The 19,592-nt window shown below is 51.6% G+C and overlaps 1 protein-coding gene across 3 annotated transcripts; it reads left to right on the top strand.

Annotated features, from left to right (window-relative positions):
* Positions 1-2,841: 2,841 nt before the first annotated feature.
* On the top strand, positions 2,842-14,232 carry SLC38A5 (solute carrier family 38 member 5). Of its 3 annotated transcripts, none has more exons than XM_010361115.2 (16): positions 2,842-3,357; positions 4,776-4,829; positions 4,915-4,990; positions 5,626-5,741; positions 5,831-5,904; positions 6,381-6,473; positions 6,610-6,688; positions 9,818-9,900; positions 10,494-10,552; positions 10,641-10,778; positions 10,988-11,067; positions 11,698-11,798; positions 12,020-12,135; positions 12,907-13,051; positions 13,144-13,247; positions 13,753-14,232. In XM_010361115.2, the coding sequence occupies exons 2-16, from the start codon at positions 4,777-4,779 to the stop codon at positions 13,852-13,854; spliced, it is 1,419 nt and encodes a 472-aa protein (XP_010359417.1). In that variant the 5' UTR covers positions 2,842-3,357; position 4,776; the 3' UTR covers positions 13,855-14,232. The 3 variants fall into 3 exon arrangements, with proteins under 3 accessions (XP_010359417.1, XP_010359418.1, XP_010359419.1); XM_010361116.1 differs by lacking the exon at positions 2,842-3,357 and adding an exon at positions 4,276-4,390; XM_010361117.2 differs by lacking the exon at positions 2,842-3,357 and adding an exon at positions 4,406-4,454.
* The last annotated feature ends 5,360 nt before the right edge of the window (positions 14,233-19,592 follow it).

Genomic DNA, 19,592 nt, shown 5'->3' with positions numbered 1-19,592 from the left:
CAGGAGGCTGTGGCAGGGAGGTGGCAAATGGATGCAGAGGGGAGGGGGGTTGTCTTTTATTTTTTTAATCCAAATAAGTTATGCTAGTTATTTGGATGGGACACTTCAGACTTGAAATATGGATACCTGCATCCCCGCCCCCCACCTTTAGCCACCTGGGTCAAAGCCTCTGGTGACAGGTGTCTCTTTCCCTGGCCAGCCGGTAGCACAGATGTGTAATGGCTCTGGGTGGGGGAGGGGTATGAGGGGACAGAGAAATCAGAGTAGATAGGAAAGGAGACGGAGGCTGGAGGAGGCTGGGCAGAAGTGTGTGTATGTGTGTGTGCACGTGTGTGTGTGAATATGCTAAGTGTATCTCACCTGCCTGTTCTCAGCCACAGCCACACATATGTGAGCTGTGCCTGTGTCTTCCTATGTAACTTGTCTGGTGCTGCGTTCTGTCTACAGTCGCCTGCCCAACTTGTGCTTTTTTTTTTTTTTTTTGAGATGGAGTCTCACTCTGTCACCTGGGCCGGAGTGCAGTGGCGTGATCGCAGCTTACTGCAACCTCCGCCTTCCGGGTTCGAGCAATTCTCTTGCCTCAGCCTCCTGAGTAGCTGGGATTACAGGCGCCTGCCACCACGCCCAGCTAATTTCTTTTTGTATTTTTAGTAGAGACGGGGTTTTGCCACGTTGGCCAGGCTGATCTCGAACTCCTGACCTCGTGATTCACCTGCCTTGGCCTCCCAAAGTGCTGGGATTACAGTCGTGAGCCACTGCGCCTGGCCCAACTCATGCTTTTTTTTTTTTTTTTTTTTGGCAACCGTGTGCATTGGTACTGTCTGTCCACGCAGTTCATCTATATGTTGTTGTGTGCGTGTGTTGCTTGGGTGTTTGTCTCCTTTGTAATAGTCATGGGTGACGAGTGTGTCATCAGAGTACTTGTCCCTCCTATGTGTGTATCTATGCGCACGTGTCTTTCTTGGTGTGTCTGCTGCTGTATTTGTGTCTCTCCTTAATGAGTGGCTGCAGGTATGTGTGCCCTCGGGGTGTTTCTTCTGGTGCCATGGTATGAGTACTATCTGGTTCTCCCGTTTCTTCCTTTTGTAGCTTTCCATGTAGTTTCTGGATTTTTTCTTTGCAACGATAGTAAGCGAACTCTGCATTCCTGTGCTTTGTGTTGGTGTGCTGGTATATGCTTTCCCTGTATATTTCTTTTCTGACTTGATTTGTGACTAGCTGTGTGTGTACACGGCTGTGTGCAGCCATTTGCTGAAATGCTGTTGTGTGTGTGTGTGTGTGTGTGTGTGAGAGAGAGAGAGAGAGAGAGAGAGAGAGAGAGAGAGAGAGAGAGAGAAGGAGACTACGGCTTTTCTGTTTGTACAAAATTCATGTCAGCCTATGAGTGCTTCTGTCTGTGACTGGAGCTGTATGTGGTTACCTGTGGTCATAAGTGCACATTCAAGTTCACATACACAGAGATATGATTTTAGAGCTTGAACCTGGAAGTTTGTCTCCAGGATCATCTGAACCTGGATTCAGGTTCAGATCCAGGGCCATCTGAAACTGGATCGTGTGTGTGGGAAAGACCCAGGACCCATGAACGATGTCATCAGCTGTGTGTAATCGTCTGTGTGCTCTGTGTGCAGCTGTGAATCTGTGTGTGTGATTTACCTGTTGATTGTCTTTGGCATGGCTGTGGGTCCAGCGGCAATGATGTTCAGGAGTCTAGAATGTCTGGAAATTGGCATAAGCCAATTTGTGTTAGTCTGTGCTCTCTGTGAGCGGCTCTGAGCCTGTGGGTATTGATAGTTGTAAGACTATCGTCACTCCGTGTGGCCACGTGTGTGACTGTCCCATGAGCCTGTGCTCTTAATGTGAAGTTGTGAATCTGTATGTGTTCATGTCTGTCAGTCTTTATTCTCTTGTGTGGCTGTGAGTCTTTGTGCACCTCTGTGAGTGATGGCGAGTTGGCCCCTGTATCTGAGCCCCTTGATGGGGCTGCGATGGGGCCTGTTGTGTAGCTGCGATCCCTGAGTGCGTAGGAGTCTCTCTCCTGCTGTGGGGAAGTAAACGCCCCATCCCTTGTCCTCCTCCAACTGCGGGTGGGGTGAGGGCATCTAGGCCAGCTTTGAAGCCCCAGCCAGCTCCTGGCCTTTCCGGGAATTCTGTGTTCCCTGTCGGGGGTGGGCAGGTGGGCAAGGGGCCCAGACAGAGGCCTCTTGTCCACCTGGGCTTCAAGCAGCCCAGTCGAGGTGGGCCCAGACCCCAAGTCCACCCTGCCTGACATCCTGTAGCAGACATGTGCCTTGCCTGGGACAGGCATGCCTGTCATATGCCTGGAGGGGAATGAACAGACGGACTCCCATAGAAGACAGACGGACAGACAGATAGTGGGACTTCTCAGGGCTTGGACAAGCCCCACCCCACGCTTGGGGTGGGGTCCAGGACTACAGTGCCCTCCCAGTTTGCAGACAGTGTGAGTTCACAGTCCACATTCCCCACCCAGCCACAAATGCCCTCCCTGCCTCCCTCTGGGGGCCTCCAAGATCTAGGGTCCTCTCGTGACTAGGCTGTCTGCCTGAGGTCTGCCTGGAATAGCCTGGCTACTATCCCTGCACCTGTTCTGCTGCTGTCCCCAGGCCTCTCTGCCTGAATCTGCCTTTCTCTGCCTCTTTTCTTCTCTGCCTCAACCACTCCCTCTGTCCCTTCATCTCTCTGAGCTGATGTGTCTGGTCCTACCCTCTGTTTGGGGAGCTGTCTGGCTCTGTCTCCCACCTCTCTGCCAGTCTGTGTCTCCTGTCTATGACTGAGCCCGACTGCCTGTTGCCTTTCTGCAGGTGTTTCCACGAGCCTATCCCTACCCACCTGTCTGTTTCTGAGTCTGCCTGTGCGTCCCTTTCTCTCTGTCTCTGCCTGTCTACCAAGATCCCCTAGCATCCCCTCCTCCCACCCATCTGTCTTTCTGTTCCTTCTGTGGTCTGTCTGTTCCTGTGCTGTTTCTCATGGCTGCTTTCTTTGTAACTTCGTTTCTCCTACTCTCTGTCTCCTCTCTGCACCTTTTTCTGCCATCCATCCCATCTTGCTGTCCGTCTGCTCTGTGAGTCCATCCCCTCTGTCTGCCTGTCACTCTCTCTAGCTGTGGGTCTACACCCTCAATCTTTCAGGCCATTTTCCCCCCACCAACACACAAACAAACCTCTGTCTCCCTCCAAGTGGGTCCAGATAGGGGGCGCCCCTTCTCCACCTCTTCCCCCGCCCGGGGCCAGAAGGAGGGAAACGAAATTAAAATTAGTATTTCTTCTCAGAAAAAAAAAAAAAATACCGCGCCAGAGCAAGAGTCTGAGTTGCGGCCACTTCAGGAGCTGAGACGAGCAGGTAGGTGAGGAGGAAGCGTGGGCTGCGGGGACGGTGTTCCTGGGGGCCTGAGATATGAGTAGGGGTCCTGGGAGGGGGCTCGGGGTTCCTTGGAGACATTTTAGCAGTAGTGGGGAATGGAATGGCGTGACTGTGGGGGGGTCCTTTTGGTACCTTGATCCCAGGAAGTGAATTCAGGTGTGGGTGGGAGGCTCCGGAGGGCGCTGGTGGCGGGGGATGGGACTCCTTGAGACCCCTCCGTGTCCCAGGAACAGGATTCAGGACTTGGGAAAAGGATTTCCTGAGCCAGTTTGAGCTCTAATGGGGACCTTGAATGGGGGTTTCTGAGATACCTCCTTCCCAAGGAGTAAGCGCGGGAGGGGGCTGGGGTTTCTTCAGAGACGCTCTACCCACAAGACAGGGACTCCAGGCTCGGGTGGGGATTGCAGAGACACCCCCACCCCAGGAAATTCATTAGGCTACAGGAGGGGGTCTTTGATGGTCTCAGAGACTGCTCTTTCTCCGGAGGGGAAATGAGGGCTCGGGCCAGGTTCCTGAGACACCCCACACCCCACACCCCACACCCAGGAAGTTTCTCAAGTCTGGAAGTGTCTCCGAATTGACTTCTGTCAGGAGACGAGTGTTTAAGACTTGCTAGGGGTTCTGGAAAATACCTCTAGGCCCTAGAATCAGGGTTAAATGGGAGTCCCTGTGTCATTTCTGTCCCTCGGAAGGGGCTCGGTTTGGGGACTTGTCTTTGGCTTCTAGTGAAGATATTCAGAGTCATGGCAGAGAGCAGTGTGCAGCGTCTGGGGCAGGGGTCTCCGAGTCTGTCCCCCACCCTCAGCTCACTCAACAGGTTGCATCAGCTCTGGGCTCGGGCTTGGGGGCCCAAGCAGGAAGGAGGGGGGTGAGGGCATTAGGAGGGGTGGGGCAGCCAGGCCGACACGTGTCCTTGCAAGGAGTGAGCCGCCTGGCCACGCAGTGAGGGTGGAGGGAAGGGGGGGGCGCGGGGGACCGGGGAATGAAAGACACAGACGGCAAGAGAGACAGCGTGAGTCTGGGGTCTGGGAGGAGAGGCTATCCCTTCTCCACGTGGTCGGCTCATCTGCGCTGGGGTCCGGCTGTCTCTGTTGCTTTCTCTCTCTCTCTCCCCAACTATTTCTCTCTCACTGGCTCTCTCTCTGTGTCTCTCTGAGTAACTAACTAACTAACTATTGGCTTCTCTCCTCTGATTCTTTTTCTTCTCTCTTTCTCATCTCTTTCTCTGTCAGCCTGCCTCCATTTCTGTCCCTGTCTGTTCCTGCTCCCCTGTCTCATCTCTTTCTCCGTCTTTCTGTAGGTCTCTATAGGACTCCCCTCCCCCTTCTTCAGCTCCCCTCACTTTGAAGCACCCTCGTTCCGTCTCTGATCCCCCCACCCCATTTCTCTGCCCACAGGATGGAACTGCAGGATGCAAAGATGAATGGAGCCCTCCCTTTGGATGCTGTGGAGTGAGTCAGGGGTCCAAGGAGGTGGGCTCGGGGATTAGGGGTCAGGGTTACCTCTTATTGGCTCCTATTTCCCTACCCTATCCAGCTACAGGCAGGAACGTGAGGGCTTCCTGCCCAGTCGTGGTCCTGCTCCTGGGAGCAAGCCGGTCCAGTTCATGGATGTGAGTGGCCCCACAGGATCTGTCCCGGTGGCACATTCCCCAGCTAATCTCCTCCCGCACTGCTCCCTCTTCCCCACTCCTCCTCCTCCCTGCTGTTCCCCTGCCCAGCTATCTCCCCACCACAGCTATGCACTCCTCGGTCGCTCCCCTCTCCAGATACTCCTCTTCCCCAGATATGCCCTTTCCAGCTCTCTCCCTGGCCTTGCTTCTCCCCACCCACTCTTCGGCCCAGTGACTGCCCTCCCTATCTGCTCCCCTCCCGACCTGCCTTTCTCCTCCAGCTGTTCTTCCTCCTCCAGCACTCCCCATCCTCAGCCGATCCCCACCTGCAGCGTCTCCCCTCCCCAGCTATTTTACCTCTGGTGGCTGCTTCACCCTCTCCTGGTCCTCTCCACTTCCAGCTGCTCCCTCCAAAATTTGTCCTTCTAGTTTCCCCCTTCCTAGTTCTCCCCTTCGCAGCTTCTTCTGTCTTCAACTCTTCTTTCCCTGCTAGCCTCTTCCCTCCTCCGATGGTCTCTCCTTGGCTTCTCTCCACCCCGCTTGCTTCTTCTCCAGTCTTTCCCTGGCCCTGGCATTAGTCTCCTTGCCCGGTGCCCCCTCCCAATGTGTGCCCGGGCTTTGCTCCTTGCATGCAGTTCGAGGGGAAGACGTCATTTGGAATGTCAGTGTTCAACCTCAGCAATGCCATCATGGGCAGCGGCATCCTGGGGCTGGCCTATGCCATGGCCCACACGGGAGTCATCTTCTTCCTGTGAGTCCATAGGTGGCCTTCGGGGCCAGGGGTGTTGCAGGGCAGGTGGGAAGCCGGGGACCAGCTCTGAGCTGTGCCACCTGCCGCAGGGCCCTGCTGCTGTGCATTGCGCTTCTGTCGTCCTACTCCATCCACCTTCTGCTGACCTGTGCTGGTATTGTAGGTGAGACCCAGAGCCTGGATCCCAGTCCCCACTCCACCCCTTTGGACCCCAGACTCTGGACCCACATCCAGAGCTCAACGTAGACCTTGAACCCCAAACCTCAGACCCAACTCCCTGAATGCAGACCCCAGATGCCGGACCCAGCACCCCAGAATCCACCTCCAGACCACTACACTCTACCTCTAACCCCCACCCCTCAGTCCCCAGTTCCCCAGCTCCCACCATGGTCTCAGTCTATAGTCTGGCTCCAAGACCCCTACTCTCACCTCCAGCCCTCATCCTTTTCCCTGGCCTCAGATCCCACCTCCCAGACTCTGCCCCCAAACTCAACCCCAACTGCTTAACCCCCACCTTCAGCCTCCATCAGTCAAAGCCGATTCCCCCAAGCTCCAACTTCCCAGCTCCCGGGCCCTCTGGCCTGCACCTCTGGCCTGGCCTCTTGGACCTTCAATCCTGTTCCTGCCTTCCCCCGCTAGGCATCCGAGCCTATGAGCAGCTGGGACAGAGGGCATTCGGGCCTGCGGGGAAGGTAGTGGTGGCCGCAGTCATCTGTCTGCACAATGTTGGGGGTGAGGACTCTGGGAGGTGGGGGTCAGCTTGGGGGGAGAGGGCGGAGTGAGGTGGGCTTCCCCAGGCTGGGCTGGGGAAGACAGGGTGGGGGCATGAAGAGAATCTTTCTGCTTACACCTCCCCCACCCGCACCAGCCATGTCCAGTTACCTGTTCATCATCAAATCTGAGCTCCCCCTGGTTATCGGCACCTTCCTGTACATGGACCCCGAGGGGTGAGTGAGCAACACCCCTTGGCTGGCCAGCAGCTCCTTGACTCTGCCTGCGAGGCCCGGTCGGTATCTTCAGCGCTGTTTGTGCAGCTGACTTCCAGGTGTTCTAGTTTGAGACTGCTGGGCAGGTCACTTGGGTCAGCCTGATTCCTCTGCGTGACTGTTGCTTTGATCACAGGAGTCCAGTCGACCGTGTGCTGATTTTGTGACTTATTCTGGCTACTTCTGGCTGGAGGCTGACTCTTTACGTCCGATTTACTCTGCTGCTGACCATGTGTGTGTGAATGTACATAGCCAATGGACTCAGACTCTGCCTGTGGGTTTGACTCTGTCTGCCGGCCTGGCTGATTCTCTCGGGCTGGCTTTATGATTGACTACAGCTGTGTCCCGTATACTGTGATTCCAACCATATGTGTCTGACCCTCGATCACTCTGACTTCCCCTGTCCAGCTGATTGAGCTTGATTCTAGGTTCATCTGGCTGAATCTGTCTAGCTGTAAGTGTATGATCACTGACTCCAGCAGTGTGTCTGTGTGCATGTAGTACGCTGTGGTACCAACTATGTGTGACTCACTCTGACTGTATGTGTCGAGCCAACTCCATCTCTGTGTTTGATTTGGTGTTCTGGTAAATTCTCTCTGGGGTGTGTGTGTGTGTGATCCCTGACTGTGACTATGTGTCCTCTGTATTATGGTTGCAACCATATATGCTGGACTGTTCTGATTATGCATCTGGCTGACTGTGTGTGAGTCTGGATCCGCTGTGCTGGCTCAGTATGTGTGGGGGGCATGTGCACGGTGGGACTTCAGCAGGGTTAGTGTGTATGTACAGTGTGTTGCAGTTGCTTGTGCTCCAGCTGCACATGTGGAGCTGCCTCTGTGTGTTTCATGAACAGCTCTGTGTGTCCAGTGGCTAACTCTGCCTCTGGTCCCATGGGCTTTGCATGGCGTGTAGATGTCTCTGGTTTTGTCAGTCTGACTCTGGTCTGTATGACATTTTTTTTTTGGATGGAGTCTCACTCTGTCGCCCAGGCTGGAGTGCAGTGGCATGATCTCGGCTCACTGTAACCTCTGCCTCCCAGGTTCAAGCAATTCTCCTTCCTCAGTCTCCTGAGTAGGTGGGATTACAGGCATGCACCACCATGCTCGGCTAATATTTTTTTAATTTTATTTTTTTGAGACAAAGTCTTACTCTGTTGCCCAGGCTGGAGTGCAGTGACACCGTCGCGGCTCACTGCAGCCTCCATCTCCCAGGTTCAAGCGATCCTTCTGCCTCATCCCCCATGCCCGGCTAATTTTTGTATTTTTAGTAGAGATGGGGTTTCACTATGTTGGCCAGGCTGGTCTTGAACTCCTGACCTCAGGTGATCCGCTCGCCTTGGCCTCCCAAAGTGCTGGGATTACTGGCGTGAGCCACCACACATGGCCAGTCTGACAATTTTAACCGAGTGCTTGATTTTTACTGTCTGTGTGTATCATTTTAGATTTTTGGTTTGATTCTGAGAATACTAGATAGCTGACAGTGTGACCAGAGATGTCTCATTATTATAGTTAGCTCCCATTGGTTTATTTCTGTGTAACTGCGTATGAGATAGAGACCGTGTGAATGTCTAGAACACAGGCATTCAATCAAGTTGTTTTGAATGCATGAGCAGTTGTTCAGCTGATTCTGTCTTAACTGACTGTCTTGCCTGGTCACCTTCCTCCAATATCTGTACAGATCCCACCTTTTCTCAGAGCTTGGTTCCAACAGTGTGGCCAGCCGGATGATTTCGTTTCTATTTCAGTCTTTCTTTGACTGTGTGGCCAAGTCAGTCTACAGGCATACTTTTAGGCATCCAACAAACCTTGAGCTGTTCAAACAAGCATGCATGTGTGTTTCTGACTTTTTGATGGACTCTACATCGTGGCTTGTCTACTGGATCATCAGACTGTTGCTCTACCTGTCAGACATACCACGATCGTGACTCACTCTCTTTGTGTCTGGCACCTTGTGTTGGACTGATTTTCTCTTTCTTTCTTTCCTTTCTTCTTTCCCTCCCTCCCTCCCTCCCTCTTCCTTCCTTCCTTCCTTCCTTCCTTCCTTCCTTTCCTTTCCTTTCTTTATTTTTTTCTTTTCTTTCTTTCTCTCTCTCCTTCCTTCCTTCCTTCCTTTCCTTTCCTTTCTTTCTTTTTTTTCCTTCTTTCTTTCTTTCTCTCCTTCCTTCCTTCCCTCCCTCCCTCCCTCCCTTCTTCCTTCCTTCCTTCCTTCCTTCCTTCCTTCCTTCCTTCCTTCCTTCCTTCCTTCCTTCCTTCCTTCCTTCCTCTCTTTCTTTTCTTTTCTTTTCTTTTCTTTTCTTTCTTTTTTTCTTCAGGGTCTTGAGTCACCCAGGCTGGAGTGCAATGTCGCGATCTTGGCTCACTGCAACTTCTGCCTTCTGGGTTCAAGTGATTCTCCTGCTTCAGCCTCTTGAGTAGCTGGGATTACAGGCGTGCGCCACCATACCTGGCTATTTATTTATTTATTTTGAGATGGAGTCTCACTCTGTTATCAGGCTGGAGTGCAGTGTCGCGATCTCAGCTCACTGCAAGCTCCGCCTCCCGGGTTCACGCCATTCTCCTGCCTCAACCTCCTGAGTAGCTGGGACTACAGGTGCTCCTCACCACACCCGGCTAACTTTTTTTGTATTTTTAGTAGAGACAGGGTTTCACCATGTTGGCCAGGCTGGTCTCGAACTCCTGACCTCAGGTGATCTGCCTGCCTCAGCCTCTCAAAGTGCTGGGATTACAGGCGTGAGCCACTGCACCTGGCCTGGACTGATTTTTACATTGAGTCTGACTGATTTGGGGTGTTTGACCATCTGGTTGTGCATCCACTTGCGACGTCTGATGGCAAGTTTTGTCCAGCTATGTATGTGTTAGCTGTGTCCCACCAACAGTATCTGACAATCTCATAATCAGCCTGACTATTTTTGTCAACCCTATTGTGCCGTTTGTCACTGTAACCACCTGAATGACTTCTCATAGCTGAGGCTGTCAGCTTAACTCTCCTGACTTAGGGCAGAAAGCTGCCTGTTCAGCTGTCTTCTGTGAGTGTCGGCCTGACAGTTTCCTTTGACTGGCGGCTAGGCACTGTGTCTTCCTGTCTCTCTAGGGACTGGTTTTTGAAGGGAAACCTCCTCATCATCATCGTCAGTGTGTTAATCATCCTGCCCCTGGCCCTCATGAAACACTTGGGTAAGAGGTTCCCTGGGTTGGCCATTGGGTAGTGGGGTTAGACAGAAGAAGCCAGACTGAGAAAACCCCTATTCATTTTCAAGGGCTGCAGAACACCAGGAGAGCTTATTTGATGTGGGCTTGAACACATTAGTAGGAGTTTGCTATGGAGGGGAGGTTTTTCTGGGTGGAAGTAGAAGCTTATGCAAAGGCAACTGAGGTGGGCAGACCTTGAAGGCCAGACTAGGTGTTTGGAGTTCACTGTACGGGGTTCCATTGATTTTTTTTTTTTTTTTGAGACTGAGTCTCGCTCTGTCACCCAGGCTGGAGTGGTGCAATGGCGTGGTCTCGGCTCACTGCAACCTCTGCCTCCCGGGTTCAAGCGATTCTCCTGCCTCAGCCTCCCGAGTAGCTGGGACTACAGGTGCGTGCCACCATACCCGGCTAATTTTTGTATTTTTAGTAGAGATGGGGCTTTGCCATGTTGGCCAGGCTGGTCTCGAACTCCTGACCTCAGGTGATCCACCCGCCTAGGCCTCCCAAAGTGCTGGGATTACAGGTGTGAGCCACCACGCCTGGCTGATTTCTGAGACTCTGTATTTTGCCCCTCTTAGGCTACCTGGGGTACACCAGTGGTCTCTCACTGACCTGCATGCTGTTTTTCCTTGTTTCGGTGAGTCACAGAGAAGCGGAGAGAGAGTTTGGGACATTGGGACATAGCCTCCCCCATGACCTGGCTTCCCCGATGCCCCCATCCTCAGGTCATCTACAAGAAGTTCCAGCTTGGCTGTGCTATAGGCCGCAATGAAACAGCAATGGAGAGTGAAGCTCCCGTGGGACTCCACAACCAAGGGCTCAACAGCAGCTGTGAGGCCCAGATGTTCACAGTTGACTCACAGGTGTGTGTGCAGGCATGTAGGAGATTGCAACACACTCAGGCCCTCTGGTTCTGTCACACGGTGCATCCTGTTCAGAGTGGAGCTGGATATTGGACACTGGGGGCTTCTGTGTGTCTGATATGGAGGGCAATTACAGGGTGGGAGGGGGATGGGAAGAAGGGGATGGACCCCTGTGGGCTCTAATCCCATGTACTCGGGCATTCCCCTAGATGTCCTACACAGTGCCCATTATGGCTTTTGCTTTTGTCTGCCACCCTGAGGTGCTGCCCATCTATACGGAGCTCTGCCGGTGAGTGGGCAGGCAAGTGGGCCTGCATGATGGGCCAGCAAGTGGGGCAGTAACCGGAATGTCTGACGCTCCCTACAGCAGTCCTGGGACTGTCACTTGGTGGAAGCTAGCTTGTGCCATGGGAGGGGTTTGGGGTAGCCAGGAGGTCTTGGGGGATTCAGGGTAGTGACGGTTTGCTGATCGGGGCTTAAGTATTCTCCTATTTTAATATCCAGCACAAATGTGGATGGACAGAGTCGGGAAGCAGAGATCAGATGATCAGATGGAGGGGGCGATATGTATGGCTGGTGGTATGGGGATGGGGAGGTACCGACAGACAGAGGCGGAGGCAGGGATGATATGATGGGAGATGTGTGGATGATCAGACAGAGGGACAGCATGGATGGTCAGATGGAAGAGGCGGTGGCAGTCAGATGCAGGGGAGAGGGAGATGGTCACATGGGAGGAGATATGGATGGTCAGAGAGGGGTTTTGGCTAGTCACAGGGGAGGCAGAGACGGGTGTCCCCATGTGTGCCAGCTGAATGTCAGTCTGGGGGAAGGGGACTCTGGAGGGTGGAGGCTGGCTTTGAGGGACCTGGGGCAAGTCCCAGGGTCTGGGCATGACAGTTCCACGACCTCTACACCTCAGGCCCTCCAAGCGCAGGATGCAGGCCGTGGCCAACGTGTCCATTGGGGCCATGTTCTGCATGTATGGGCTCACGGCGACCTTTGGATACCTCACCTTCTACAGTGAGTGGGGCTGCGGCTAGGGCTGGGGGGAGGGGGAAGGCCTGGGGCGGGAGCCTCTGAGCTCTTTCCTTCTGTGACCATGGACCTGTCAGTTTCCAAACAGAAGGTGTGCCTCACTTGTGTGGATTTTGTCACTGTGCATGTATGTATGGGTTTCTGGGGCATTGGTCCTGGTGCTGTCTCCACATCCTGCATCCCGTACCCCCTGTCTCATGGTCCAGGCAACGTGGAGGCGGAGATGCTGCACATGTACAGCCAGAAGGACCCTCTCATCCTCTGTGTGCGCCTGGCCGTGCTGCTCGCGGTGACCCTCACTGTGCCAGTCGTGCTGTTCCCAGTGCGTGGGGCACATGGCTCAGAGGGACATGGATGGATGGGTATAGGGTGTAGGCATGGATGTGTGGGTCGAGGCTGGAGACAGGAGTGGATGGATGGATGAAGGAGGCAAGGATGGACAGACAGAAAAGGGCAGCATTTTCAGATGGACAGAAATGGCAAAAATCGATAGACAGAAGTGGGAAGGACATAGATAGCAGGAGAGAGAGGGTCAGGGGACAGGGTAGTCAGTTGGAGGGAGGAGGCACAGATGGATGGCTAGAAAGAAGAGGGAGGCAGGAAGGGTCAGTTGGAGGGTACAATTAAGAAACCGGGATGGACAGAAAAAGGGTGGAGGCTGAAGTGATGGGATGTAGGAGGGTCAAGGCTCCGAGATGGGGAGGCAGAACTAATTAGACAGAGGAGGGAGGTAGAGGTCAGGTGGAGAGAGGCAGGGACCTCACACAGGGTGGAAGGACCGGTGGATGGTCAGACAGAAGGAGAGGCGAAGATGGTCAGCTAGAGGAGGAGGCAAGGATTTCAGACAGTGGGTGCAGGTGCCGATGGGTGTTCAGACAGAAGGAAGAGAAGTGGATTGTCAGAGGATGGAGGCAGGAAGCCCGTTCAGAACATGGAGACACAGATGATGGGTTAGGCGGGGTGAAGCCATAGACAGTCAGAGGGACGGGAAATCAGGGATCTCAGACAGAGGGTGGAGCTAAAGACAGATGATCACGTGGAAGCGGGGCAGCACTAGGGTCCTGACTTCTATCCCACCCTACTCTGGCCACAGATCCGCCGGGCCCTGCAGCAGCTGCTTTTCCCAGGCAAGGCCTTCAGCTGGCCACGACATGTGGCCATAGCTCTGATCCTGCTTGTTTTGGTCAATGTCCTTGTCATCTGTGTGCCGACCATCCAGGATATCTTTGGAGTTATCGGTCAGTAAACCTCACCCCAGTCCCATACCCCATCTAATGTGGGCCTTGTCCCCAAGTCAGGTTGACTCCTGTCCCTCCTTCTTGTCCTCCAGGGTCCACCTCAGCCCCCAGCCTCATCTTCATCCTCCCCAGCATCTTCTACCTCCGCATTGTACCTTCTGAGGTGGAGCCTTTCTTATCCTGGCCCAAGATCCAGGTAAGCATTCCAGGGCAGAGCTAGGGAGAGAGGGAGCACTCCAAGGAGGGAGTGCTCACTCCAGGATGGTTGGAAGTGAAAGGGACATGCATAGGAGGGGGCTGGGAGAGCATATGAAAGAATGGTCTGGAAGAATGAAGGTGATTGTCTTAGGAAGGGGCAGAGGAGACAGAGTACCAGCAGGGTCCAGGAAGACAGGGAGCACTCAAACAGGGGCTGGCATAGAGGGAGCATTCTCCAGACAGACGGAAGGAGCACTATTGGGAAGAGAGCTGGAAGCACCTTCAAGAAGGAGGATGGAGGAACGTACTCTCTCATGGGTCCTGGGAAGGTGGAAGGAGGACTCGCAGAAAGGGGCTGGCTGTAAGGAAGGAGAGGGCACACAGAGGAGGGTCAGGAATGGATGAAGCACTCTCTGAAGGAGGTGGAAGACTTGAGGAATATTCTCAGAAGGCAATTGGGTGAGGAGTCCCAACCAGCCCCATCTTGTCTCTCTGGCCCGCAGGCCCTGTGCTTTGGAGTCCTGGGAGTCCTCTTCATGGCCGTCAGTCTAGGCTTTATGTTTGCCAACTGGGCCACAGGCCAGAGCCGCCTGTCTGGACACTGATCAGGCCCTGCTGGCCCAGGTCCCTGTGCGCATGCACATGGAGGGGTCGGGGCAGCTCCCTAGGGTCCCTCCTGCCCAGCATGTGGAGGTGGCTGGTTCCCATGAACGTGGTTGTCAGAGGCGGGGGACAGCAGAGGCTGCAGACTGGCCCACTTCCCTCCTCCCCAGGGATGCCAAGCTTGGATCATGGCCCTAATCCCAACCCCAACCCCATGGGAGGAGGAGGAGGAGGAGGAGGAGGAGAAGGTGGCGGAGGAGGAGGAGGGCAGGTCCTGGCGGAGCCTTTGCCCAGCCCAGTCCTCTCTGCCTCCTCCTGGCTGAAGCTGTTTGTCAGGATTACCCTCGGGCTAAAGAGAAAAAATAAAGATGTTGAGCTACTACTCTGGACTCAGCCTCTGATCTTTCTCTGAGTCTTGCTGGGGGAGCCTGCCGGAGTCCAGGCTGGAGCAAACTGAAGCCCTATGAGTGGGACTGTGCCTGCTCATGCGTTCACTCACTTCACTCTTTCAGTAACTTGCTACTCAAGTTAATATTTCACTCACTTGGCCAGGAGCAGTGACTCACACCTGTAATTCCAGCACTTTGGGAGGTTGAGGCCGGCGGATCACCTGAAATCACGAGTTTGAGACCAGCCTGGCCATCATGGCAAACCCCATCTCTACTAAAAAATACTAAAATTAACTGGTTGTGGTGGCGCACGCTGTAGTCCCAGCTACTTGGGAGGCTGAGACAGGAGAATCACTTGAACCCGGGAGGCGGAGGTTGCAGTGAGCTGAGATCGTGTCACTGTACTCCAGCCTAGGCAACAGAGTGAGACTCCATCTCACACACACAAAAAAAGACTTCACTCATTCACTCAGTAAACATCTACTGAAAGCCTACTGGGTGCCAGGCACTATTGTAGGTGCTGGGGATATAGCAGTGAACCAAGCAGACAATAGTGTCCTGGAGTTGATGTTCTGACACACGAGTGGGCAAATCCATCCTGCTGCCTATTTTGGTATGGCCCTTGAAATAAGACTGGCTTTCATATTTCTAAATGATTGAAAAAAGGTGGACCCAGCACAGCGGCTCATGCCTGTGCAGTACTTTGGGAGGTTGAGGCAGGAGGATCATTTGAGACCAGCCTGGGCAACACAGCAAGACCCCATCTCTACAAAAAATATTAAAAGAAATAGCCGGGTGTGGTAGTGCACGCCTACAGTCCCAGCTACTTGGGAGACTGAGGTGGGAGGATCTCTTGAGCCCGGGAGATTGAGGTTGAGGCTGTAGTGAGCCATGATCACACCACTGCACTGTAGCCTGAGTGACAGAGTGAGACCCTGTCTCAAAAAGAAAAGGGGCTGGGTGTGGTGGCTCATGCCTGTAATCCTAGCACTTTGGGAGGCTGAGGCAGGTAGATCACCTGAGGTCAGGAGTTCTAGACCAGCCTGGCCAACATGGTGAAACCCCGTTTCTACTAAAACTACAAAAATCAGCCAGGCATGGTGGTATGCGCCTGTAATCCCAGCTACTCAGGAGGCTGAGGCAGGAGAATCGCTTGAGCTCAGGAATCAGAGTTTGCAGTGAGCCGAGATCTCACCACTGCACTCCAACCTCTGTCTCAAAAAAAGAAAAGAAAAGAAAATGAAAAAATATTATTAAAAGAAATAATATTCTGTGACACTTGGAAATTATATGAAATTCAAATTTCAGTGTCTAAATCATTTACATATCAATTTCAGTGTCCGTAAATTATTTACATATCATTTACAGTGTCTTCTTCATTTACATATTGTTTGTGGCTTTCTCGTGCAGAGCTGAGGATTTGCAACAGAGACCATATGGCCTGCAAAGCCTGAGCTATTGACTCTCTGGTCCTTTTCAGAAAATGTTAGCTGACCTCTGACCTAACAAAGAGAAGAAAAGAGAAATAATTCCTCATAAAGATGAGTGCAATGAAGAAAATGAGCAATGTGAGAGTGGTGTGGGGAGGTGGTGGGTGAGGAGGCGTTCAGTGAGACCTTGCTGAGGAGGGGACAATGAGTTTGGTTCTAGGTTGGCTGAAAGGAGCAAGCCTCACGATTATTTTGGCAAAGGGTGTTCCAGGCAGAGGGAGCAACAGGTGCAAGGACCGCGAGGTAGGAACGAGTATGGCTGGTCCAAGCAAGAGCAAGGAGAAGCTAGCATGAGTATGTGAGTGCCATTTTCACCACAGCCTTGTCAACAGCCTGAGCAATGAAACAGATTTTTGTCAACCTCATAGAAAAAATGGTATTGCCATTACAATTCACGTGTGTGTGTGTGTGTGTGTGTGTGTGTATTTCTAATTCTTTAATTTTTAATTTTTAACTTTTTTTGAGACAGGGTCTTGCTCTGTCACCCAGGCTGGAGTGCAGTGGTGCCATCACAGCTCACTGAAGCTTCAGCCTCCCAGGCTCAAGCTATCCTCCTGCCTCAGCCTTCTGAGTAGCTGGGACTACAGGCATGCGCCACTGTGCCTGGATAACTTTTAAAAATTTTCAGTAGAAATGGGATCTCTCTATATTGCCTAGGCTGGTCTCAAACTCTTGGGCTCAAGTGATCCTCCCACCTTGGCCTCCCAAAGTGCTTGGATTACAGGCATGAGCCATATTCATGAAAGAAGGTTTTTTTTTTTTTTTTTTTGAGACAGGGTGTCACTGTCACCCAGCCCGGAGTGCAGTAGCGAGATCACGGCTCACTGCAACCTCAACTTCCCGGGTTCAAGTGATTCTCTTACCTCAGCCTCCCAAGTAGCTGGGACCACAGGCATATGCCACCACACCCGGCTTATTTTATTTTATTTTATTTTATTTTATTTTATTTTATTTTTTAGACGAAGTCTTGCTCTTGTCTCCCAGGCTGGAGTGCAACGGCGCGATCTCGGGTCAGTGCAACCTCTGCCCCCCAGGTTCAAGTGATTCTCCTGCCTCATCCTCCCGAGTAGTTGGGACTACAGGTGCGTGCCACCACGCCTGGCTAACTTTTTGTATTTTTAGTAGAAACAGGGTTTCACCATGTTAGCCAGGATGGTCTCGATCTCCTGACCTCGTGATCCGCCCGCCTCGGCCTCCCAAAGTGCTAGGATTGCAGGCGTGAGGCACCGCACCCAGCCTGAAGGAAGTTTTTAGATGTTTGAGAGACATTTGCTTATCTTCCCAGATAATTTTTATGCATTTATAAGCTACTACACATATATATTATTTCCCTGCTTCTACTTACAAATAGGGCAGTTGACTGTAGTTGATTAATACTATACGCTCCTTGTTTCACTGTTCTTTATCCCTTACTGCCACTAAACTTAAGCTCAATAAGTCATTCTTTTTGATAATAACAGTAACCTGAAATTCCAGCACTGGGCCTTAAAAATGCAAGTCTTGGCTGGGCATGATGACTCATGCTTGTAATCCCAGCACTTTGGGAGGCCAAGGCAAGAGGATGACTTGAGGCCAGGAATTTGAGACCAACCTGGGCAACAAAATGAGATCCTGTCCCTACATTTTTTTTTTAAATTAGCTGGGCATGCTGGTGTGCACCTGCAGTCTCAGCTACTCAGGGAGGCTGAGGTGGGAGAATTGCTTGAACTCAGGAGTTCAAGGCTGCAGTGAGCTGGATTGGATCACTGCACTCCAGCCTGGGCAACAGAGTGAGACCTTGTCTCAAAAAGCAAAACAAAACAAAAAACAAAACAAAACAAAAGAAAACCAGAAACCTCATACCCATTAATAGTAACTCCCCACTCCACCCAGCTTTCGGGAACCATGAATCTACTTTCTGTTCCTATGGATTTGCTTATTCTTGGCATTCATGCAAGTGGAATCATACACTGTGGCCTTTTGTGTCTGGCTTCTTTCACTTAGCCTATTTTCAAGGTTTATGCATGTCACAGTATGTATCAGTACTTCATTAAATCTTCTGATCCATGAAAAATGGGCTACCTTTCCATTTATTTAGGTCTTTAATTTCCTTCAGCAATGTTTTGTAGTTTTCAGTGCAGAAGTCTTACACTTCCTTGGGATGCAAGTCCTACTTAGGGGATTTTAGTAGTCTTTTAATGCTGCTATGACAGAATACCTCAGACTGGGTAATTTGTATAGAACAGACATTTATTTTCTCACAGTTCTGGAGGCTGGAAAGTCCAATATCAAGGCACCAGCATCTGGTCAGGGCTTTTTGCTGCATTCTCATATGGCAGAAGGCAGAAGGACATGAGAGAAGCAACTCCCTCCATCTCATTTATAAGGACACATAATCTCATTTATAAGGGAGAACCCCTCATGGCCTAGTCACTTCTTAAAGACCCTATCTCTTAGTACTGTCACATTGACAACACCTGAATTTTGGAGGGGACACATTCAAACCATACTAGCAATTAAAAATAACATCTTAATTTTTAGCAATCTATTTCAGATTAATACCAACTTAATTTCAATACTATACAAAACATTGCTCTTATATAGCTTTGTCCACTCCCTTTACTGCCACTAAACTTAAGCTCAACAAGTCATTCTTTCTGATAATAATGATAACCTGAAATTCCAGCACCTGGCCTTAAAACTGCAAGTCTTGGCTGGCATGATGACTCATGTCTGTAATCTCGGCACTTTGGGAGGCTAAGGAAGGTGGATGACTTGAGGCCAGGAATTTGAGACTAACCTGGGCACCAAAGTGAGATCTTGTCCCTATACAATATTTATTTATTTGTTTATCTATTTATTTAGAGACAGAGTCTTGCTTTGTTGCTCAGGCTGGAGTGCAATGGTGCGATCTTGGCTCACTGCAACCTCTGCCTCCCAGGTTCAAGCGATTTTCCTGTTTCAGCCTCCCAAGTAGCTGGGACTACAGGCATGTGCCACCATGCCCAGCTAATTTTTGTATTTTTAGTAGAGACGGGGTTTCACCATGTTGGCCAGGCTGATCTCAAACTCCTGACCTCGGGTGATCCGCCTGCCTTGGCCTCCCAAAGTGCTGAGATTACAGGTGTGAGCCCCCACGCCCGGCCCCGTTTTTTTTTTTTTTTTTTTTTTTTTTTTTAATTAGTTGGGCATGGTGGTTTGCATCTGCAGTCCCAGCTACTCAGGGAGGCTGAGGTGGGAGAATTGCTTGAACTGAGGAGTTCAGGGCTGCAGTGAGCTGTGATTGCACTGCTGCACTCCAGCCTGGGCAACAGAGTGAGACCTTGTCTCAAAAAGAAAAAAAAGCAAGTCTTCATATTTCACAGAAAACACCCCAAAAAGAGATGAGGGTGATGTCCCTACTCCTCGCACCAGCAGAAGAATTTTTCATTTTGGTTATTACACTTTTAAACTCCAGAAATTTCTATTTGGTTCATTTTTTATATTTCTATGTCTGTACTGATATTCTCTATTTGGTGAGATATTGTTTCTATACTTTAGTTCTTTAGACATAGTTTCTTTGAGGTTTTTGGACATATTTTAAATAGCTCATTTCAAGTCTTTTTATTAGAAAACCCAGCATCTGGCTGGGCATGGTGGCTCACACCTGTGATCCCAGCACTTTGGGAGGACAAGGCGGGTGGATCACTTGAGGTCCGGAGTTCAAGACCAGCCTGGCCAATATGGTGAAACCCTGTCTCTACTAAAAATACAAAAATTAGCCAGGTGTGGTGGTGGGTGCCTGTAGTCCCAGCTACTTGGGAGGCTGAGGCAGGAGGATTGCTTGAGTCCGGGAGGCAGAGATTGCAGTGAGCCGAGATCGCACCACTGCACCCCAGCCTG

The sequence above is a fragment of the Rhinopithecus roxellana genome, chromosome 7 (genome assembly GCF_007565055.1).
Source record: "Rhinopithecus roxellana isolate Shanxi Qingling chromosome 7, ASM756505v1, whole genome shotgun sequence".
NCBI lineage: Eukaryota > Metazoa > Chordata > Mammalia > Primates > Cercopithecidae > Rhinopithecus > Rhinopithecus roxellana.
This window is presented reverse-complemented; position numbering and strand designations above follow the sequence as displayed.